The following is a 22,342-nucleotide window of genomic DNA, read 5'->3' as shown; positions in this document are numbered from 1 at the left end:
GAAATTCAGGAATGCGGTGGGTAGGCTGCGAAAGGGGAGCAGGGAAAAAAAAAAGAAGGGAGAAAAAAAAATCAAGAATCGACCTAGGTTGTTGTGGGAGCTCCAACCAGCGGGCGTCTAGTTTGGTGTCCCCGCCAGCGTTGGGGCCAGCGTCGGGCCCGTCACACCGCTAGGCGACGCAGGGGCAGCCGACAAAAGCAAGCGATATCCTGCAACAGAGGCTGCAGGAAATAATGGAAAAACGCGCAGAGAATCGCAGATAGAAGCGACAGAAGCAGGAACCACCGCAGATAGATATGGAAGTTGGCAGAAAAGGGGCGGGGAAGCGCACCCAGAATGGGCGATGCGTCTATGACGAGGGGTGTAAGATGAAGATTCGGTCCTCCCTGGAGTGAGCCAACAGGAGATACGGGCAAGGACATACAAAGGATCTGAGTTTTGGACGAGTCACGTCTGGACGGAGCACATGGAGGTGATGATAATGGTGCAAACGCTGGACAAGGGAGGCAGCTGGCTGGGCAGTTGCAAATAAACGACTGCTGGCCACCAGCGACGATCAACCCTTTGTTTCTGCCTGTCTACTCCGTACAAGGTGAGACGAGTGTTTGACGACTGTTCTCCCTCTGGACAAACGACATCCAAAGGCGCGCAGGCTGCGCAGGGAGGCGAAACCACCGCCCGGCCGACGCGGCAATCCGCGCGAGCCAGGCTGCAGAGGATGGCCAAACAGAGCGTCTGCCTCGCATTCTGGAGTGCAGCCGGGCCCAAGGGATGGGGGAATCCGATCCTGGTCGGCCAGACTACCAGCCAAGGATCCACCAACGCGCCACTGATCCGCTGCGACACCGCACTAGCAGCTCCCCTTGCCACTGGCCGAGCCGCATCACGGATCACGACGGTGGATGCGGCCCACTGTCGCGTGGAATGGCATTCTAGCAGCAGGCCAGAAGCTGCAGCTGGCCCAGGCTCCAGCAGCGTGGCTTGCGCGCTAGGCAGAGTGTGGAAGTGCTGGTGTGTCGCCGTTGAACCTTGTCCAGCGCGTATCATGCGCATCGCAAGGTGGTGACGATGATGGCAGCGAAGAGATAGTGTTACTCGCAGAGTGGAGGACTGGATCCTCCATTCAGGGATATCGCGCTGTAGATGCCTACTCATCGTCACAAACTAAACTTTGATTCAGTCGTCTTCATTCTCAATCTTGACCTTGAATGAGAATCAACATCATGGCTGGCAGAATGCCGATGCGGTCACCAGGGCGGAAGCTCTTATCACCTCGGTCCGCCGATTGGCTCGTCGTTGCTGTTGACGTCTGATTATCGATTCTTGCAGGTACCTAGGTAATTCTTTTGGAGTTACTGTGACAATGATGGCAGCCAATAGGCAATCCTCAAATTCTCCGACCTGATATCGACCACGCAGGCAGGCAGCTTTCCGTTCCCGTCCGGAGTATCTCCGTCAGTCTACAGAGTCATCCGTGTAACTAGTACGGAGTAAATATCTACTGTGAAAAGCTCTGCAAAGCATTGATCGCGCCGATCCCCGATACGGTGTATCTATCTCACCGCCACATCGTCACTAGTACTTAACTAACTAGTCCTAGCATGCGGGGGGAGCTTGACGACAGGCTTTACTTTTAGTAAACGACCTAAACGGAACTTGTTGAAAAGGCGGTCGGCCATGACAACAACAATGACATCAACACTAAACAAACGCCTGGGGGCCAGATTTTCATCATCATCATCACCGTTAATTATTCAGTACGGAGTACGGAGTACATACTCCTTTTAGATAGTAACCTGAGAGGTTGAGACTAGAGTAGTAAAGAATGATCTGCCAGTTCACCCCATTCTTTCAATTCCATTGGGGAGGAAGACTAGCTAGTTAGCACACTGCTGTGTAGATCTCGGCAGGCAACCGAATAACAACAACAATCATGACGGATGATCAGCCGATTCAACAGACTTACCTTCGCCTCTATTAATATATTAATATTCATCGTCATTGTTCAAGCTATCGATTGATTGATCGAGGTTCAGCTAAATCTGCTTTCACTACAGGATATTGTTCAATATTTAACAGGATTGATTATTTATTTGTTTAATTACTGGTGGCGACGCGCGATCCCGTGCCCCGCTCTAAATATTATTTCTTACGGTACGGAGTACTCCATACTCCCATCAACAACATAATTGCTTATTCACTACTACGGAGTACTGCCTAGCAGAATTAATGATTTCCAACGTAACATGGACATGTTAGCTTAGATACCTACCTGTTGACAAACTACGACAATTGCATTATTCGCAGTATTAAGTACCTGAGGTAGGCAGGTAGAGGTAGCTTACTGTCATCAATCATCAGTATTAAGGTTAGTCGTAATATATAATCCCAAGGTTCCAACGCCCAGCGAATATACCCGATCCGGAACATCAAAGACGTCATGACTTACGGACAAGAATGGCTAGAATTTAATTTAATTATTGTTAATAATAACAATACCTAAGAATAATAATACTATTATTAAATATAGTATAATATTATTAGCTAATCGACGGAATGTTCTTACGGCAGTTAATTACCTAAGAATGGTATTTTTCCTACCCACGTAGATGGCTTTACAGTGCTGAATATTAAACTGAGACATGCGGAGTAGCTATTATTGACAATGGAGCCCTGGCTACCTGGTTGGCTGCGATCTGCTAGGTACTCCGCATATACACTGTGTAGACCAGGCTTGCTCTTCTCCTACAATAGCCTTAATATCATCAAATTGGAATGGCACTGATACTCAATATATATAAAATACCTGGTCAACTACTGATATACACCTCTATATACGATAGTTGGTAGATGTAGAGCAGAACAACTAAAAAAACATTTAAATCAAGTGATCACCCGGCTTTATATAAATACATCACGATGGTACAGGATACGTCTAGAGATTAATGAGACAACGAGACAATATTGAGACTCTTATTATACACTGTATATATAGACAAATCGTCGAGACTGAACCTCATCGAGCTGCCTGAACTTCGTCTTTGGACCCTGACTCCCGCTTAGGTCGCAGAATCACCCTCCACGTCGTCCCCAAATGATACCTCTTCATCTCCACAACCTCGAGCCCGCTCTGCTCCACGATCTGCCCGATATCGCGGTTCCACCAGCATCCGTGGCGGTTGGCATGCGCCGCGGCCAGGTTGTCCAGGATCCTGTTCAGCCAGCCGTAATAAGAGCGTCCGTGCTCCAGGAGGAGGATTCGGCCGTGCTGAGGCTCCGTGATCGACCCAAGGTGGCGTAGCAGGCCGACGGGATCCGGCGTCGAACACAGGCCCATGGTCTGCAGGACCGTGTCAAAGTACGGCTTGGATGTCGTCCAAGACTGAGACTGAGACTGAGTCTGAGACTGAGTCTCGGGAGTGGTGGACGACGACTTTATCACGGCTGTAGACGGTGAAGATGGAGGGACGACCTCCTTCGCGTTCTGTACCCGAAAGGCAGCCTTCGGGAAGTCAGGGTACAGCCTTTCGAATTTCTTCTGAGCAATCTCGACCATCTGCGGACTGAGATCGACAAACGTCACCGAACGACAGCCCTGGATCTGGGCCTTCCCTTTCTCGTCCACGCCTCGCCGCTCTCCGAGCTGATAGTACTGCATATTCCGGCCGGTGCCACAGCTCACTTCCAGCACGTCTCCGCGAGCCATGCGCACCAGTTCTTTCCGCCTCTTCCCCAGCCGCATCAGCCGCTCTCCCAGCTCGACCTCGGCATCGTAGTTGCGCGCGGTCTCGTTGTAGCGGTCTGATACGTCCTCGGGAACGTTGAGCGAGCGCGACTCGACGACGTCTCGCCGGTAGGACGTGTACAGATATCCGCAGTAAGTGCTTATCGTCAGAACCCCGACGCCGAATACAGTCATCGCACGTGGAGAGACTGTGTTTTTGACGGCCGGTTTGATAGGTGTGCTGAGAAGAGGGTTGGCCCGTTTAGGCAGGGAAGTAGGAGAGGGCATTCCCGGTCTAGAGTTGTTAGCATAGACAAATTGGGCAGAATTTTTTTTTAAAAAAGAAAACGAAAGACCGAGGAATGCCATCCAAGAATTTTAGATAAAAAAAATTCTAGACGTATCTGTTTATCAAAACAAGGTGTCTGATTGAAACTAACCTAGGACTTAGCGGTAGGGAAGTCTTCTTCCCCATTTGTCCAGAGCCATGGCTCCGTGAGGCACTGACTTTCCCTGCTGGCTTACTTGTAGCCGGTGAGGAGGTCATATTCAGCATCGAGGATCGTCTCAGCCAATAGGTATGATTGACTTTGGCAGTCGCAAAGACAGATGAAGTTCGTGTGATATCCCACGCTCGACCACGCTCGTCTGCAGGAAATGATCCAGAAGGAAAAAAAAATTTCACGCTTCAATTGGGAGAAAGTGTAAATTGTCATGTATATGGAAGAAACCAGTTTATTTAACCCTGGTCATAGCTGCTGGAATGAATTTAAATGACAGGACAAAACCGGCGAAGAACGCGACCATTCACTTCTAAGACCAGTCAATTAAAATCCTAAGACCAGCTAAAAGGATCGCAGTCGACAAGGCTCATCAACGCTGGTAATTGACGAGCTCTTAGTCGCGTACAGATTACCTACCGTAGTTAGCTATCAAAAAAGGTGTCAGTCTGTCCGAGGAAGGCCGACGGCTCGGCGATGTTCCTGGCGCGGCTAAGTTAAAAACTACCAACGCCGAGGCCATCCGCATGATAAGACCCACGTCCACCACGCCTTTTGACAAGTCAAGAGTCAGCCACAAGGAATATATATCCATTGCCTAGCTATGGAATCCTGCTTCTCTCGGACATTCGGCTTCGAAAGGCGTCCACAACAAAGACTCTTTGTCGATCGATAAAACTACGTTTCCTGCGATAAGATAAGGGAGTTTGAGAGATGGCGCTGCCTCACTCTATCTTGATCGTCGGAGGCGGGGTCTTTGGATGTCAGTAGCTTTCGGTACACTCAATGCTTGAGCAATGCCCTCTCTTGTGCTGTACCTATCAGTGTTAAATGTATGATATTTTGCTATACGAACACTGCATTGACAACCGGCTTCACAGTGTCTACCGCACTCTCCCTGTCAACCCGCCACCCAAACAGCCAGATCACGCTCATCGAGGCGGCTGCAACAATACCCAACCCGCATGGCTCCTCCGTCGACGCTTCCCGCATCGTGCGCGCCGATTATGCAAACCCCGCGTACGCCAGACTGGCCGCTGAAGGCATCCGGCGCTGGCGCATGACCGACTGGGGTAAGGAGGGCCGGTATACAGAGAACGGCCTCGTTATGGTGTACACCGGCGGGAACAGTGTCGCAAAGCAGTATACGCTGGCAAGCTACAAGAACGTGAAAAGCATCGAAGGGGACAGAGTGCAGGAGTTGCCGACCAAGGCGGCGGTGGAAAAGGTCGTGCCACGCTATGCAGCAGGGAGCAATATCGCTGGAGGATATGTCAACTGGGGTTCTGGATGGGCCAATGCCGAGGCTGGCGTTCGTTTCGCGCGGGCCAAGCTCGAGCAGATGGGGAAGGTGACCTTCAAGACCGGCGAAGTCGAGAGGCTTCTCTTTGCAGACGAAGAGTCGCAGCAGGGTCAGCGCAAAGTAACGGGCGTTGCCCTGACGGACGGGACAACCATCGCTGCGGATCTCGTCATCCTGGCAACCGGTGCATGGACTCCCAAGCTGGTCGACCTTCGCGGCAGAGCCGAAGCCACCGGCCAGGTGATGGCCTACGTGAAACTCACGGACGAGGAGCAGCAGCAGCTGGCGCACATGCCCACGATTCTGAATTTCGCGACGGGCATGTTCATCATCCCGCCGCGGAACAACGAGCTCAAGATCGCTCGGCACGCTTACGGATATCGGAATCCCAAGATCGTGAACGTCCCCGGAGTGGTGCAAGACGGCGAGCCGAGTACAATGGAGATCAGCGTCCCCGAAAATGACGTTCCCATACCGCTGGAGGGCGAAGAGGCTTGCCGCAACGCTCTCAGGGAAATGCTCCCAGCGTTGGCAGACCGGCCGTTCTTCCGCACTCGGGTTTGCTGGTACACAGATACGTAAGTTTAATAATCAATCCTGAAGCCAGAATTGAATTATGCAATTATAAGCTCTGAAAAAAAAAAGTATCTTCCTTTACTGACGAAAACAGGCCCAAGGGAGACTTCCTCATCACCTACCACCCGGACCATCCGAACCTCTTCCTGGCCACAGGCGGCAGCGGCCACGCGTACAAGTTCTTCCCCGTTCTAGGCGACAAGATCGTCGACGCGCTCGAGGGCAACCTGGAACCCGAACTGCAGCAGCTGTGGGCGTGGCCTCGCGAGCGGCCGAGTTCCAACACTGTCGAAACGAACGACGGCAGCCGGTCGGGACGGAGAGGAATGATACTGGCGGAAGAGCTGGCCAGAACAAGGCCACGGGAGGGACAGAAACTATAAGTTGCAATCATACAATGTGTGTAGATATATATAGATCTGGTGATGCATGATAGGTTATCTGACCAGGCCAATCTTCCTGAACGAGGGAAATTGAACCAGCAACTATCCACGATAGTCCAAGCTGGTCACTTGAACAACTAAGAGTAGTTACTAGGTGCATCATCATACATAGCTCTACGTTTATGAAGACAAAAGTGGTATGGCACTACCGATACTTTCATTAAGCCCCTTCCTAACGCCTAAAGTATAGCAAGTAGTACCGCCGCGTAACATTCATGCTCCAATTTCTCTTTATGAGATCCCATCCGCCATCAACAGCAAATGATAGCTGAATCCAGTGTGCCCACAGCACTCACCAGAATCACAGCATCCTAGAATTCGTTAATGAATCAAACTGAAAAGCAAAGCCCCTGTCACCCCAGTCATGCGACGCGGCGGAGGGAGGATCGGGTCATGAGCAGGCAACAGGGCTGTGGCAAGCAAATGATTAAAAGGGAGGCACCCATTCGACCAGCGCACATGTACCGCCCCTAACAAGTCTGCGGGAATGTGCGACTTTCTAGTTTAATAATCTTTTTAGAGAACAGCAGAATAAAAGACAACCGGGTAACCGAATCGCTAGAACGCCGTGTAAATGCAAACATGAACCAATCATAACAACGGGTCCGAAGTGGAGTGGCGATCTGAGATGAACTGCCATATCTGGCCAGCTTCGAATCAAGCAACGCCGGGCTGATCACGTCGAATCCCGAAACAGACAGCAGTGTTAATACAAGGGCGTGGAAAGAAGTAAATGTGAATGTCACCACAGGTGGTGGACCTCCACGTTAGACCTGTGATGTTTAGACCTTGCGGAAATCTTGAACGCAATGTTAGCCATCTTGCCCTCGAACAACCCAGTATACTGGGTCACCTTACCAGAGAGCACGGGGTATATCAACTCGAACGCCTGGTAGATCTCTTCACGGACTTTGGCACCAGTGAGGACTATCTTGCCACTGACGAAGATCAAGAGGACAATCTTGGGCTTCATCATGCGGTAGATGAGACCAGGGAACAACTCCGGCTCGTAAGAACTGAAGTTGTGGTGACGGCTGGCGAGACCCTCCAGACGGATGGGGAACTTGATATCACAAGAGCCCACGATGTTCTGGATCTTGAAGTCCGTGAACTTGGCGTTGAAGCCGAGCTTCTGGATGATCCGAGCGTACTTTCTCGACGCCAGCTTGGAGTCATCCTCAGACTTGGCACCGGTAACGACCATCTTGCCGGATGCGAAGATCAGCGCCGTAGTCTTAGGCTCCCGGATACGCATGATCACGGCAGCAAAACGCTAGATGAACCCAAGTTCAGTCACACTGTGTCTGGCTGAAGATCCAAGGAGAACACGGAGATTAGTACCTTTGGATTATACTCCGCGTTTCTGGCGTGGAGAGCAATGGTCTTCAGATCCAGGCGACAGTCCAGGTTGACGGTTGCGACAATGTTTCTTGAAAACAGTCTGTTCAGCTTTCTGGTAGACCAGAAAAAAAACAGCCAAGTGTATACTCACTGCAACGTAGGCACAATGCCGCTCCCCGGAGTGTTGGCACCAGGAGTCGCAGCTGGAGTTGCGGGCGTCACCCCGTTGCCTACAGCACCGGCATTCCCTCCCTGCTGCTGGCCGTTCACGCCTTGACCGTTTCCCTCTTTTTCAGAGGAAGGCGGGGTCAGATCCCCAGCGCCTCCCGGAAACGAGAGCGACGCCGGGGAAGTGAACGCCTTCGCCTGCTGTGCGGTCGAAGGGTGGGTTGTGAGCGATTCCATTGTGACGTGCGACATACACGCAGCCGTAGTGGAGCTGAGACTGTCTTCGAGATACAATGTCGCTTCAGAGAAATCTGGATGACGGCAGTCTGCGGCGAAACAGAGGTTAGACCGAGGACCTTTCCACTTTTAGTGTAAGGGGAAGCCAGAGGTCTGAGGGCATCGACTAGCCTGTAAGCACCACGATGCGACAGCAGACACAGCGACTTCCTGTGGACCCAGTGCAACCAGGGCAACCAGGCAGGAAAAGAAGCGAATGGCAGGTAGACGGATGAAGATAAGATAAAAAAGAAGTGCCTACCGTATGTGGGAGATAAACAACTGAATGCCTCCCCTACACTCGCTGCCTGGTTGGTGACGCAGGTCTAAGTTCAGAGAATCTGAAGCGAGTTGGAAGTGGGAAAAACCCGGTCAGGACGGTGCTAGATATAGCCTCGATGCGACCGCAAGGTGTGAATCCCGTGGTGGCAAAACAGAGGGAAGTGACAAACCACCAGGTCAGGTGACGGGAAGCAATCACCACGCACTGCCGGAATTAACCGTGTAGGTAGAAGGGAATTTTTGTTTTAGTATTAACTGTCTGATGGCAACACAGAATGGCAGTGCTGAGAGTGCAAGACTTAAGGTAATATTTTTTTCTTTTTTTGTCACGTTTCAAATTTTGATGTCTATCTGCGTCTCAAAGAAGGGAAGGTGGCTCGCGCGAGGCAAGTATCGTAGCGGCCGTCCGGCAGTAAAGGCTTCCGTCGAGCGTCTAGTATCCTTCTTCCCGAATATTAATGGCACAGAGGGCTGCGGCGACTCTCTGAAAGCCTGAGGCGGAGTGTGGAGGGACTCCGAGAGAGAGAGGGTGGGGGAGTAAGAATGGGGAAGGATGGCGGAGGGAAGAAGGTGACGTTCTGGCGTTTCCGCGCGGTGCCAAGACCAGGAGCAAGAGATCAAAAGAAGGGCCGAAGTGGGAGGTTGGTTCCTTATATAGGGTGAGTCACGACTCGGGGGGTGCTGTCGTCAGGGGAGGCTGGGCCGCGGTGGCAACAAAAGCAGCGACGGGTCTTGTTGCGCTGGCCGACCGCTCCCATGGCGCCTCTCGCTGCTAGCGGCAGACTAGCGGGGCGCTTGGCGGCCGTTAGTGGTTTACGGCGTGGGCTGGTCAGCAAACGCCATTTCTGCCGTTCTCGTTCGCTAGCCGCGACTCCTCCGGCAGCTGGCGACCCAGGGATCCGCTGCCTTGGCGTATCGCTGCGCCTCCTTGCGTGTCTCCGAACTGATACGCTGCCACTGACGGCGTCTGACTGGTCACCTTCGTTACAGTGGCCGGACCGCCTTCTGGCTTCTGCGCATGCGATAGGCTGCTTCGGCCAGACTCGCTTCCACACTTCACTGTTGCCTGCCCGCTCCCAGCCCAATCATAGTCACTGCTTTCGGACAATCTTTGCAGACCCACACCAACTGCTTGCCGCTTTAGCAGATGGCAACTGAACAAAAAATCCTTCGCTGTCCACACTTGTGTCCCTTCACTCTTCCCAAACAGCCGGATCAGCCCGGTCGCCCTGCAAACAGCACGCCTTCCTCCTCCATACAACCCCTCTGACATTGGTATCTACGTGTCTCATATGCTTGTGATAGCTCAGAATATGTCAGGTGAATGATATTGATCTATTGATGCAACTGTTGCCGCCGGCAGCAGTCAGAATCAACGATCGCTCTGGATGGCACTGGAAGGTTCTCGGGGAGGTGCGATTGAGGCTGAATCCACGGACGGCATCGGTGTTCCGACTTCGCACCTCCGCCGCACCACGCGTCTCAGACGCGTCTCAACTCGCTGCCAGGCTCAAACACAAACACACTCCGCTTCTCAGTCGTCTTGAGAGCGAAAATCGTATGACTGTCGTCATAGTAGGATGCTTTTGCAGCATTATGGTATTTAGCAACTGTGGTCGCCTTTGGTCCTGGTCTGCGTTTGGGAATGCCGTCTGGATGCCGGAGGTCTCATAGTTGACTGCTTGGCGTGCCTACCAGTAGCTGTGTATCTCGTAATTACATTCCTCACACAGGATAGCATTGGGACTCTGGGAGCGTAATATTGCATTTTCCTACCAGATCTTGGAATTCATTGCGATCCTGATATCCATAGGTACATTAGAATTGTCGGTGTTCCCTTACCTTTCCAATGCGATCCAACTGGTATCGAGTCTAGAGCAGTTTACTGATCGAGGTACCTGTAGTAAAAACTAAAAAGCTAACACTTTCAAGAGCTGCCAATACATATCACATAGGAAAATCGAAAACAAAAGGAGATTACAGACTGCAATGTTACCATGGACAAGCACAAATTTAAAGACATAGAATCATCAGCTGACAGCAAGATAAAGTTACCCATCTTGAAGCATTAGAATAAAGGGCCAAAGTGAAACTAATATTATATTAAGTCCTAGTACTAACACCGTATAGTCAAGAAATCTTATATTAATCAGGGCAAATCTGATACCAGAATTCCCTAGTAAATAAGCAAAATGTTAGGCCAAATTGGCGGTGAAATTTAGTACTGCCCATGTGATCGTCAGGTTGACTATCCAATCATAGGAAAACCCAACCATTTGGATTATAATGTTGGTTGTTGGCAATCCAAGTCAGTATTTATTACTGGGGTGTCCGTATGGGTTCGAACACCAGAAATTTGCGATCAGACTATTTAGTCAGTATGTCGGGGTAAACCCGACCTCGGGCCTTACCCGAAGCACATTAGCCAGTGGCGCTCTTAGCAATTAAAGTGGTGTCATTATCAATCCCTCTCCTGGGATATGTCCAGCAGGACCTCGGGGAAACAGCGGGACTGTGGTGGCCGGCAGCCCTACCGCGGCTAACCGCCATTCCCGGTGGCACTCTGCCCTCTGCGGTCTGGGGCTCCGAACCGAGGGCGGAGAGTGGGGGTTGGGACTGCGAAATAATATCTTCCAGAAAACCTTACCCTGAACGACTGTGTTCTTTCTCTTGCAACCATACAGAAGCCTGAAGGGAACATCTTCTGTGCATCACGGCTGAAGGGGTGTTTCCTGGATCTCAACCGTGCAATGGCTTCGAAAGGAGCCGTCTTGCCTCTGTTGAGGTGTGAGCTGAGAGCTTCTCGATCGTGGCGAGCTAGCTCATTGTCTGCAGCTACAAGGACCGTCCGCCACGCTTCTTTCTTCGCCCCTGAGAGGCGACCATGCCGTCGTACTGGTTTTCCGAGCGGGCGTGTTGTTCGGGGTCAAACTAGACCATTTTCTCAGTCCCTGCGAAGGCGTGATGCGGAGGCCGCTCTCGACCCCAGCCAGATTGAGAGGGAGTCAGATGAAGTTGATGTTTGTATTGTCGGTGGCGGTAAGCACACTCTTGAGTCCCGCTGCAACTTCCTCGCTAATCGCAATTCTCCGAATCAATAGGCCCGGCAGGTCTCGCAGCGGCAATTCGGCTAAAGCAGCTGGCCAACGAAGCCGGCAACGAAGAGTTCAGGGTCGTCCTCCTAGAGAAAGCAGGAGAATTGGGAGGACACATCGTTTCCGGCAATGTTCTCGAGCCAACTGCTCTCAACGAGCTCCTGCCTGACTGGCTGTCCGAGGACAATCCATCGCGATTCGAACATGTGACTCCCGCGAAGAGCGACAAGATGCGCTTTCTGACGAAGAATTCGGCTATACCAATTCCCGCCCCGCCGCAGATGAATAATCATGGAAATTACATTATAAGCTTGAGTCAATTGACCAGGTGGCTTGGGGAACGCGCCGAGGAGTTGGGGGTGGAGATCTATCCTGGTTTTGCCGCCAGTGAGGTGTTGTACAAGCCGGATGGTTCGGTGCGCGGTGTCGCAACAAACGATCTGGGTATAGGGCGAGACGGTAAACCGAAGGAAAATTTTGAGCGGGGGATGGAATTTCACGCGCGTGTCACGTTGCTCGCTGAGGGGTGTCATGGGAGCTTGAGCAAACAGGTCATCAAGAAATATGATCTCCGCCGTGACAGTCAACCGCAAACCTATGGACTGGGGATAAAGGAGGTTTGGGAGGTACAGCCCGAGAAATTCAGACCCGGCGAGATTGTCCACTCGATGGGTTACCCCTTGCCAAAGGACACCTACGGCGGAGCTTGGATGTACCATTTTGGCGACAACTTGGTCAGTATCGGCCTGGTCGTCGGTCTGGATTATCCCAACCCGTGGCTTTCTCCATATGGTGAGTTTCAGAAGCTGAAACATCACCCAATGTTCAAAGAGGTCCTCGAAGGCGGAAAATGCATCGCGTATGGTGCTCGAGCGCTCAACGAGGGTGGCTTTCAGTCGATACCCAAAGTCGCATTTCCCTGGTGGTGCCTTGATTGGCGACACAGCCGGATTTTTGAACGTCCCAAAGATCAAAGGTACGCATACTGCCATGAAGTCCGGCATGCTGGCAGCCGAGGCGGCGTTTTCGGCCTTGCAAAACAATGACAATGGCAGTGTCTTCCTATACGACTATGAGGATTCTCTCCGTAAGTCGTTCATCTGGAAAGAACTCAAGGAGGTGCGCAACATGCGCCCTTCCTTCAACACTCCTCTCGGTATCTACGGTGGTATCCTGTACTCAGGACTGGAGGCCTACATCTTCCGCGGCAAAACGCCATGGACACTAAAGCACCACGGCAGCGATTCCGCCGCGACGAAAAAGGCTTCTGAGTGTGAGAAGATTGAGTATCCCAAACCTGACGGGGTAATCAGCTTCGATATTATGACCAGTGTGAGTCGCACTGGAACGAATCACGAAGAAGACCAGCCTGTCCATTTGCAGGTGAAGGACTGGGATGAGCATACCAAGGCTGCGTGGCCCCAATATCAGGGTGTTGAGAATCGGTTTTGTCCCGCCGGCGTCTATGAGTACGTCGAGGACCCTTCCAAAGAGCATGGCGTTCGTTTCCAAATCAACTCTCAGAAGTAAGTTCCCTTTCGTTTGGGTTTCATCTGGCTTAGTCACGGGTTGCTAATACGGCACAGTTGCATCCATTGCAAGACTTGTGATATTAAGGTCCCTACTCAGGATATCAACTGGCAGACTCCTCAGGGAGGAGAAGGCCCCAAGTATGTTTTGACCTAATGGCACAGCGTGGCTATAACTCGGTGTACTCTGTAAAATATCATGTGCCTCCCCTGTCGTTTCGTCTATACCTCGGATTCCTTGGTGAATCTGCCTGGATTTGAAGCGCATCTTGTATGTATGAATGTACATTGCTGTTCAGGGAAATAGAAGTCATTTGTGAAACTCGCGCCTCCAGGATCGGAATTAGGACCAACAGCTTTCTTTCATTCTCTTTTTTCTCTTTCCTGGCTTTCAAATGCCAGTTAGGTATCTTCTGTATTACCTAGATAGATTACCGGGCGGAGACATATGACGTCTACAAATACACTGGAGAATTCTTTCCCACGACTTTGTATGCAGTGGTAAGTCAAGACCCCAGTAACGAGAATGGCATCTGGCCTGGATGCCTGCTGTGGCATCTTGCTGTGGCGACCACCAATAATTCTCCCTTCTTCAGCTCTCCCCACGGGGTTAGGGGCTGCGGAACCATGGAAAATCAGAAGTTAGCACGGAGTATCCAGACTAACTTGTGGATGTTGAAATGCCATCCTCATAAACAGCAGGGCGTCCGTATTCCGAACGTCGATCGCAGACAGCCCACGACTCAGAGAGCATCTTTCCTTCAGCAGCCATTCAGCTGGTCGTCGGCGCTTGCTAGTCGAGTCTGGTCACACATTGGGCTCTGATTCTGCCGCCTGAGCGGGGCCACGTGGATCGCAGCAAACTAGTCGAGTGAAGCGCTCCCTCCATGTAAACCTTGCACAGCCCGCTTCTCTCACTTTTCCTCGTCACCGAGTTTCCTTCTCTTACTCGGCTGCGCTTCTTCCTTCACCTTCTCAGCGAAACCACCAGCGGCAGAGGCCCATCTTCGACAACTTGCCTACCTTGAGGACGCCCTGGATCCCGATTCGGAGGGGAGGTGAGGAGATCCAAAGAAACAGGAGAGGACGTCACCGCTCCGGCTCTCGTCTGTTCTCTGTTCGCGTTCTGAGCTCCTGTCCCACCGCCATTTTGGCCATCTCAGATCCTGGACCAGCGCCTCCCCGTTGATTTCTGCCATCCACTAGGAGTTACCATAGCTGCACCCTTCCAGTCATGAGCGAGGTCTCTTCCACGCGGCTCTATCTTGGGAATCTTCCCCGAAATGGTACGCAGGCCTTCACCACTCCACCCTGAGAGTTCAGCTGTCCTGGTTGGGGTCTCCCTTGTGTCAACGCCTCCCCCTTAGAACTCGGATGTTTCCTTTTCCTTTCCTTCTCTCTTTGGAGCCCATGTGCCTCGTGCGGATAGGAAAATAAGAGGATTGGACTGTCCGTGCTTGCGGGACCAAGGCCGGAGAGAAATGATAACACAGATAATCTACCACCCACCATGGACTTCTTTTGGCAATCGCACATCTTTTCCTGGGTCGTGCGTTAAGCCACGGAGAGCTGACGTGTGAATGGCGCCCTACTTGGCGTTGTATTCTCCTTCCAGTCACCAAACAGGATATCGAAGAGCATTTTAGCAGCCATGGCTCGGGTAAGATCACGGAGATCAAGCTGATGAATGGCTTTGGCTTCATCGAGTATGAAGATGCCATGGATGCAAGGGATGTTGTGCCAGGTAAGCCTCTCTTTCCCTTTGCTGGCCTGTGCCAGCAAGTTTGGCCCATGATCTCCGTTTGCCTGCTAATGCGATCGGTCTCCAGCCTTCCGTACGTACCGACCGGCCTGCGATCAGGGTTCTGTTTTTTCTTTTGTTGTTTAACCACCTTTCCTGTTCCAGATGGTAGTGACTTCAAGGGTGAACGTCTCACTGTGCAGTTTGCCCGTGGCCCACGTCACAAGGATACCTTTCATGGCTCGGACCGTAGTGTTCCTCGACCCCGTCGTACAATATATCGCATGCAGGTCTCCGGTCTTCCTTCTGAGACCAGTTGGCAGGTTAGCAGCCCGTGTCTATTCCTCCCAGGATTGCTTGGATATTTCCCGTTTGGTCCATTCCGTTGCTACATTGTCCCATTTCCTTTTTCGTTTCCATTTTTGTTCTGGCTATGATACCCCAGCGGCCCACGTCTTCTCCAGTCCAAGGGTTCCAGGTTCAGAAACTGGTCATCAGATACCCTACTGATATCTTTTTCCTGGGTCTTTTTTTTGTCCTTGTTCATGGCTGTTTGATGAACAATGTGCTCTGAGCTTTCTCCAAAGAAACCATCCTCTGGCGCATCATTTTTTGGGAGCCTTGTGTCGAAACAAGAGACCTTCTTGGAGGATTTTCAGGCCATTTTCTGGAGGATCCAACTCTTCTCTTGGACCTTGGGCATTTTTTATTGTTTCCTTTTGCTTCTCATATCCTGAAGGGAATCATCTGGAATCCATTCGCATTGGGAATCTACATCAACTCACGCATCTGTTTTACCCAGGATCTGAAAGATTTTGCACGTCAGTCTGGTGTTGACGTAGTCTACTCTGAGACTAGCCGTGAGCGTGATGGAAGAGGGTGAGTTGCCCTGCTGTGAGGGCTCCTTTAGGCCCAACTAACATCGTCAACAGCTTCGTCGAGTTTGAGTCTTCCAGTGATCTCAAAGTAGCGGTCGACAAGCTTGATGGTCGCGAGTTCAAAGGTTCTAGAGTGACATGCACTCCCGATGTAAGAGAATTCTCTCGTGTTTGCAGAAACCATTTCTCATCTTTCTCAGATACAACCTGCCGAGGAGCGCATTCCGTACCGAGACCCTTATCGCTCCCGATCACCCCCTCGTCGTGGATATCCTCCTCTGGACGACTACGACAGACGTGGCCCTCCACCACCACCTCCCCCCCGTGGTTACAGCCCCCGCTCTCACTATCGCGAACGTTCTCCGCCCCCTCTTCGTCGTGATTATTATGATCGTGATGGTTATGGACGTCGCACACCGCCACGCCCTCGCATTGATGACTATCCTCCACCACGCCGTCCCTATGATGACCCTTATGACACCCGTCCACCACCACCGCCGCCACCACCTCGCCACTACGATGACCCCTACATGGCGGGGAGACCGTATGGTCGTCCTCGCACTCCTCCTCGGGGTGATTACGGTGGTTATGATCGCCGCCCCTACTGGTAGAGAGGCTCCTGCTTTTCCGTGATGTTCCAAGGTTGCAAGCATCTATGGATACCCTATCACATCAAGCCCTGCTTTACCTCCTGGAAGTTACATGTGGACTCCAAAGCCTCGGTCGGACATGCAAGATGATGGATTCCACCTCTCCAACAGGTCGATGGTCTGTACTGCCTTACCACATACCTGGACTACCTGGACGGCAAACGAGGAGCGCTTTGTGAACCCTAGCTGGCCTTCCGGACTTCTGTTGATAACAAACCACAGCTTTGGCTTTCGTGATTCAAACTCGGTGGGATGCTATACTTTATCGCTACGACGGCCTCATTTCCGTTACCCTGTTTATGATTTCAGTGCAAGCTACGATTCCGACAACGAACCCTTCCCATGGTTGTCTTTGACCGGCCAAGTTCTGCTTTTGATTTCTTTTTTTTCCCGCGCACGCAGAGATGGCTTGTACAACTCTCTTATGGGATTTTCTTTTTCCTTTGTACCTGGTTTAATCGTAAGGGCGGATCTGCGTCTGTAAATGTGGCACGATACGTGATATTAACGAATCCATGGCTTCAGAGAACTTTGCTCTGGAAGCTTAGATAATGAATTGATCTGAACAATCTTCGATGGGACATGGAAATTCTCGAATACTTTAAGGTTGCATCTTGCTACCTGGTAGGGACTGTACCTCTGCAGAAGCTCTGCAGTCTGTAGATCACGGTCTGCATAAGGCGACAATCGCATAACCTTACCTACCTAGGTGGGTGAGCTTAGGTCAGGCACCTATTATTATTCTACTTCGTAAGTCCGCTCGAGTGCTTGTCAGTTTAGTCAACGTCCCCGCTCCGCACAGCAGAGTACCTAAGTAGGTAGGTAGCTCTCGATTGCTCCCGTCCTTTTACCCCACTACAGCACTTCTACGACATTTCATCGACCCTTCACCTCCCCCACCCGCTACATGAGATGCAACGCAGTATCCTGTCATTGTCTAGGATAACTGACTTAATTATATTGTTCAATTAAGCATCTACTTCGAAGGTAGTGCTTATGCCACACCCAACCTAAGGAGGGGCTCTGTTAGATGAACTAAGCTTATCTGCGCCGCGCGTGGATGGCAAGGTTCGGAACGGAAATCCTTTGTCCTCGTTTCTTTTCCGCCTCCATCGACTGGCGGGCAAATTGAGTACGGCTGACGTATGTTTTCCACTGCTAGGTCTTCAGACTGACTATTTGTAATCTCGCCAGGTGAGACTCGCTTTACGTACGTCTATACGTTCTGGGCCTGCGTACCTGTTGCGACTCGCTTGGTGGAGGACTCTGTTCGGACCAGGGCGGTTTTACCATACAGACAATCCATTTCCCATCTGTCTGCGCTTTTCTGCAGAGGCTAGCTGTTTGGCTGCCTGCCGGAAAGTCACGGGCTAGGCGGGCTCCGGGAGGATTTATATAGAGTTTCAGTCTTTCCCTACGGGCTGCGCATCGAACGGACAAACAGTTCCTTGTGCCTTTCCATCTGCGATTTCTCCCATGGCTGACGGTTTAAAACTCAGTCCTCTACCCCGTCCCGCTATAGTGGATCATATTGCTCTCCGCGATATCAACCTTCCTTTACCTGTAGGACCCGACCCCTGGCACCGTTCGGGCAAGGCACAGCCATGTACAGCCTCCGTGAAGCTGTCATACTCTTCAGCCATCGCTGCTGCGGCTGCTGACGACGTGTCACTTTCCCTCGATTACGGCAAGCTCTACCGCCGGATCGAGAGCGAGATCCGCGATGCAGGCAAATCCATCGCCCCCGGAGTTGAGATGCTCGACATCGATGGGAGCCAAAGCGCCAAGATGAAGGAAATTCTTCTTGGACGGGATGTGCGGATCCTTGCTGGGATCATTGCAGACTGCGGGCTGGGTTTGTTGGACGAAACCATTGCAGGTGTGAGAAGGATGGCACACATACATCAGATCTCCCCCACCGGGAGACGAGCGAGCCAGGCAAGTCGAAGGCCGAGCAACGGGGCTTCTATTGCGCACGCTCAGACGCTAGCTCACACGGAATCACCTGCGAGTGGCGGGTCTGATCCTCTTGACAGCGTTTTCGGTCAGTGTGAGGTCTGGATACATCTGCCCAAGGCGCTGCTGCGAGCGGAGGGTGGGTTGAAATATCGCAGTGTGACGACCTGGGCGTACGATCAAACCCAGGGGTCTCCTGAAGATGCAGTGGAGACTGGAAGGCAGACGCTGGTCTTGGAGCAGGAATTTCGCATAGAGGGCATCCGTTGCTATTGTATTCTCGGAGTCAACTCGCATGAAAGACTCGAGAAACAGTGCGTTATTGTCACCCTTGCGTTTCGAGGCACCGGAGAAACGGTTTGGGGGTCGACAGGTGTTGATGCTTATCAAGAACTGGCGAAGGCAGTAGCCGAGGTAGGTAATCTATGGGAATTGTTCGTCCCTCTCACATCATTTACTGATAATGTGTTGTATAGAGAGTGGAATGCACATCATACCAGACCGTGGAGGCTTTGGCGACCTTCATCGCCCGCATTGCCACCATGGAATTTGGCTACGACAGTGTGACCGTGAGGGTGGAAAAACCGAGCGCATTAGCTTTCGTGGAGGGGGCGGGGGTGGAGATCACGAGATCCAAAGCGTTCTTCGCGCAGCAGGACTTTTGGAGGATGAAGGAAGGCATAGAACCTCAGTCTCGGTAGCCCCTCGGGGTCTTTGCCACAGGCGAAGCACTATGCAAGGCATCGACCTAGGCATTGTTTGTGCCTAGAACACTGTATTAATATACGTATTGTACTGTACAAACACGCATGTGATGCTCGATCTTCCACCACGAACAGCCATGCTCGGACAACTAATGTCCAATACTGTCCAATGACAACGACAAAACAATAATATTGCAGTCTCGTCGGGGACTCGCTGGAATATCCCGGAAGATCGCCTGACACCTGCCAACCTATGGCGATCACACGTGAGATCCGTTTTCCCCGATTCGGCTAGTCTCCTCGGGTACGCCCTCCCACTGGTCCATTTCGACATCGTCGTTTTTTAGCCCCTGCTTGCCTTCAGTAATCCAAGACCTGTTAAATCACCCACTGTTTCAGAGGGATATTCCCTGAACGTCATATCTGGTCATTCCACACTTGCCCTACTGCACTTTGCTGGTCTTATCCTCTGCAGAGCTGTATCTGCTCCAATTTCACTTCTTGCAAAGAACCTCGAAGCTTTCTACACGTCTACAGACGCTAGAAGAAGATTCGTTCCTCTATGGGTTTTCTTGCGCATCAATCAGCTGTATCTGTTTCCGCTCCGGTGTCCGCTGCTTTCCTGGGCTCTCGCCAGGTTGTCGATCTGAAGGACTCCCTTGTTTTCGGCTGCAACACCCCGACCTCGGCCTCTGTTGAGTCGTCTGCTGAGATCCCGTTCGCTGCTCCACTGGCGCAGTTGGGCTCGCTGTCTGGCAACGTGGTTTGGCTAGGGGTGCATGGTCCGTCCTGAGTAAGGGCGGACGGTAAAAGCTGTCAATTGTTAAGGGGAATTGACAGATACGCTTCAATTTTTCTTCGAGGAGGAGCCAGGGTTTTGGAGTCGTTGACTTGAAAGGTATTCTATGAAGCTGCAGAGCATTCTTTGACTAGGGTGCTCTTTTGTTCACAATGTCAATTGCTTATTATCTATGATAATCTGACAAGGAATGTTCTTCTATACAGATACGCAAAACCCTGACGGTTCCTCCGTTCAACCACCCTTGCCGGGTAGCCCGCTCGCCGTGGCTGATGCCCTAAGTTCGAGATCATCAAAGTGTGGGAGCGGCTGTCTCTGTTTCGGATATGTTCAATTCGGCTTCCCCTCGTCCTCCGTGCTCGGCACAACGCCTGGCGGATCAGATGCAGCAGCTGAAAGAGAGTCCTACGTCAGCTGCGATGGACGATCTTTCAGTGGGCGACGTTTTCAGTCCGCAGGTGGAAATCTCTCACGCGGAGATGGACGTTGACAAACCGGAGACTGGCTTTCAAATGAAGCTCGACGACAGCCCTCTGCGCCGATCAGACACCTCACTGCGTTCCCCAGGCAAAGAACTGCCGGGGGAGGGTCACATCCCCGTTCCGGAGCTGAATGGCGACCGACTTAGTGTTAACGAGAAGGCAGCGCGGCGGAAGAAGAAAAAGAAGAAGAAGCAGCAGCGGGTCGCTGAGGTGGAGGTTGGAGATGCCGCTCCCGCGCTATCCACGGTACGAGGTTTTACCCCTATGGCTTCCGGCGACGAGGATTCGGATTTATCTACTGCAGGCTCCCGGGCCATATCCCCTCGTATCAATCCCATGGGAAATGGAAACACTTCGGCCGGTATTAGTGCGTTGAAGCTGCAGCTCGATGCCTTGAGCTTATCTGACAGTCGGCCTTCTTCGCGGACCACGAATCAGACGGGCTCTCACACCCCAAGCAATGTGAGTGAGGAATCCGACAGCGACCAAACAGAGGTTATGACGAGCTATGAAGTCCCTCTTGAGCATGACTTTGTGAGCCAGGAAGCTGTCGCAGAGGAGCAGTCCTCCATGCTTTCTACGGGTGACAATGATACGCAGAATCAGCTCTGCAGGAAGATGACAAGTCGCGACTTCGAACCCTTGACGTGTCTGGGAAAGGGCACATTCGGAACGGTCTTGCTCGTTCGTCACAAGGCGACTGGTCGGCTTTACGCGCAGAAGCAGTTTAGGAAAGCCTCCATTACCGTCCACAAGAAACTGGTGGAGCAGACGAAGACCGAACGTATGATTCTGGAAAGCGTCAACCGCCATCCGTTTGTGGTGAAACTGTACTACGCCTTTCAGGACCACGAGAAGCTGTACCTTATCCTGGAATATGCCCAGGGCGGCGAGTTGTTTACTCATCTGGCAATGGAGCGGATGTTCAGTGAGGATGTGGCCGCTTTCTACATGGCGGAGATGGTGCTCGCCCTCGAGCATCTACACCAGAACGTCGGTGTGATTTACCGCGACCTGAAGCCAGAGAACTGCCTGCTGGATGCCGAGGGCCACCTGCTGCTCACCGACTTCGGGCTCAGCAAGGTCTCTGTTGATGAAAACGACCGTTGCAACTCTTCTCTGGGCACCATCGAGTACATGGCTCCCGAGGTTATCCAGGGCAAGCCTTACGGCAAAGCGTGTGACTGGTGGTCGCTGGGTGCGTTGGGTTACGACCTGTTGACGGGCTCTCCCCCATTCCAGGGCCCCAACAACGCCAAGATCCAGGAGAAGATCCTTAAGCAGAAGCTTTCCTTGCCGTATTTTCTCGGGCCCGATGCGAAAGATCTTCTGACCCGTCTTCTTCGCAAGGAGCCGCACAAGCGACTGGGCTATCACATGCCCAAGGATCTGGAGACGATCAAGAAGCACCGGTTCTTCCGAAAGATCGATTGGAAGGCTCTTGCACGACGCGAGGTGGAGCCACCGATCAAGCCTCTCATCACTGATCCAGCCCTGGCCGAAAACTTCTCGACCGATTTCACGAACCTGCCCCTGAGCCCCATCGTGTCCAGTAACCCGCTCGGGGACGACGATGACCGCGTCAAAAATATGTTAAAGTACGCCGGCGTATCCGGCGAACACAACAACAGCAGCAGCAGCGCGGTGAACGAAGCCGATCCATTCCGTGGGTTTAGCTTCGTGGCCTCGAGCAGCCTGCTAAACAGTGGGATGGGGCTCACTACATGAGTGGTCAAGTCAGGTCAAGTCCGGTCGACTGGTAAAGACAGCAATGTAGTTAGTTAGGTTAGGTAGTTGAGTTGGTTAGGCAGTAATACAGCGATGCTGGTTCTTAGGCAGAGCTTGTCTAGTTTGAGTTTTCTTGGTGAATGGAATCTATCGCAGTTGTCATATGT

The 22,342-nt window shown here is 51.9% G+C and overlaps 6 protein-coding genes across 6 annotated transcripts; 4 read left to right on the top strand and 2 right to left on the bottom strand.

Moving 5' to 3' along the window:
* Nucleotides 1–3,016: 3,016 nt before the first annotated feature.
* Nucleotides 3,017–4,753, bottom strand: T310_4929 (uncharacterized protein; the record flags this gene model as incomplete). Its single annotated transcript, XM_013472228.1, has 3 exons — nucleotides 3,017–4,019; nucleotides 4,165–4,372; nucleotides 4,645–4,753. 3 exons carry the CDS (start codon nucleotides 4,751–4,753, stop codon nucleotides 3,017–3,019), a joined length of 1,320 nt encoding a protein of 439 aa, XP_013327682.1.
* Nucleotides 4,754–4,938: 185 nt separating this feature from the next.
* T310_4928 (Fructosyl amino acid oxidasesarcosine oxidase) lies at nucleotides 4,939–6,486 on the top strand (the record flags this gene model as incomplete). Its single annotated transcript, XM_013472227.1, has 3 exons — nucleotides 4,939–4,987; nucleotides 5,106–6,105; nucleotides 6,198–6,486. The coding sequence occupies 3 exons, from the start codon at nucleotides 4,939–4,941 to the stop codon at nucleotides 6,484–6,486; spliced, it is 1,338 nt and encodes a 445-aa protein (XP_013327681.1).
* An 802-nt stretch (nucleotides 6,487–7,288) lies between these two features.
* On the bottom strand, nucleotides 7,289–8,292 carry T310_4927 (RNA polymerase I and III transcription factor complex component Tbp; the record flags this gene model as incomplete). The annotated part of the gene is made up of 3 exons (XM_013472226.1): nucleotides 7,289–7,819; nucleotides 7,888–7,987; nucleotides 8,039–8,292. 3 exons carry the CDS (start codon nucleotides 8,290–8,292, stop codon nucleotides 7,289–7,291), a joined length of 885 nt encoding a protein of 294 aa, XP_013327680.1.
* A 3,071-nt stretch (nucleotides 8,293–11,363) lies between these two features.
* T310_4926 (Electron-transferring-flavoprotein dehydrogenase) lies at nucleotides 11,364–13,667 on the top strand (the record flags this gene model as incomplete). Its single annotated transcript, XM_013472225.1, has 5 exons — nucleotides 11,364–11,652; nucleotides 11,715–12,500; nucleotides 12,655–13,234; nucleotides 13,295–13,378; nucleotides 13,664–13,667. The coding sequence occupies 5 exons, from the start codon at nucleotides 11,364–11,366 to the stop codon at nucleotides 13,665–13,667; spliced, it is 1,743 nt and encodes a 580-aa protein (XP_013327679.1).
* Nucleotides 13,668–14,747: 1,080 nt separating this feature from the next.
* Nucleotides 14,748–16,467, top strand: T310_4925 (Pre-RNA splicing factor Srp2; the record flags this gene model as incomplete). Its single annotated transcript, XM_013472224.1, has 6 exons — nucleotides 14,748–14,786; nucleotides 14,864–14,981; nucleotides 15,144–15,301; nucleotides 15,718–15,857; nucleotides 15,911–16,007; nucleotides 16,057–16,467. 6 exons carry the CDS (start codon nucleotides 14,748–14,750, stop codon nucleotides 16,465–16,467), a joined length of 963 nt encoding a protein of 320 aa, XP_013327678.1.
* Nucleotides 16,468–17,982: 1,515 nt separating this feature from the next.
* On the top strand, nucleotides 17,983–22,175 carry T310_4924 (Serine/threonine-protein kinase psk1; the record flags this gene model as incomplete). The annotated part of the gene is made up of 6 exons (XM_013472223.1): nucleotides 17,983–18,876; nucleotides 18,939–19,159; nucleotides 19,365–19,432; nucleotides 19,754–19,948; nucleotides 20,172–20,374; nucleotides 20,424–22,175. 6 exons carry the CDS (start codon nucleotides 17,983–17,985, stop codon nucleotides 22,173–22,175), a joined length of 3,333 nt encoding a protein of 1,110 aa, XP_013327677.1.
* Nucleotides 22,176–22,342: the final 167 nt, after the last annotated feature.

Source organism: Rasamsonia emersonii, assembly GCF_000968595.1.
Source record: "Rasamsonia emersonii CBS 393.64 chromosome Unknown ctg1118621760196, whole genome shotgun sequence".
Classification (NCBI taxonomy): domain Eukaryota; kingdom Fungi; phylum Ascomycota; class Eurotiomycetes; order Eurotiales; family Trichocomaceae; genus Rasamsonia; species Rasamsonia emersonii.
The sequence above is the reverse complement of the archived record's forward strand: the minus strand, read 5'-3'. Positions and strand labels throughout refer to the sequence as shown.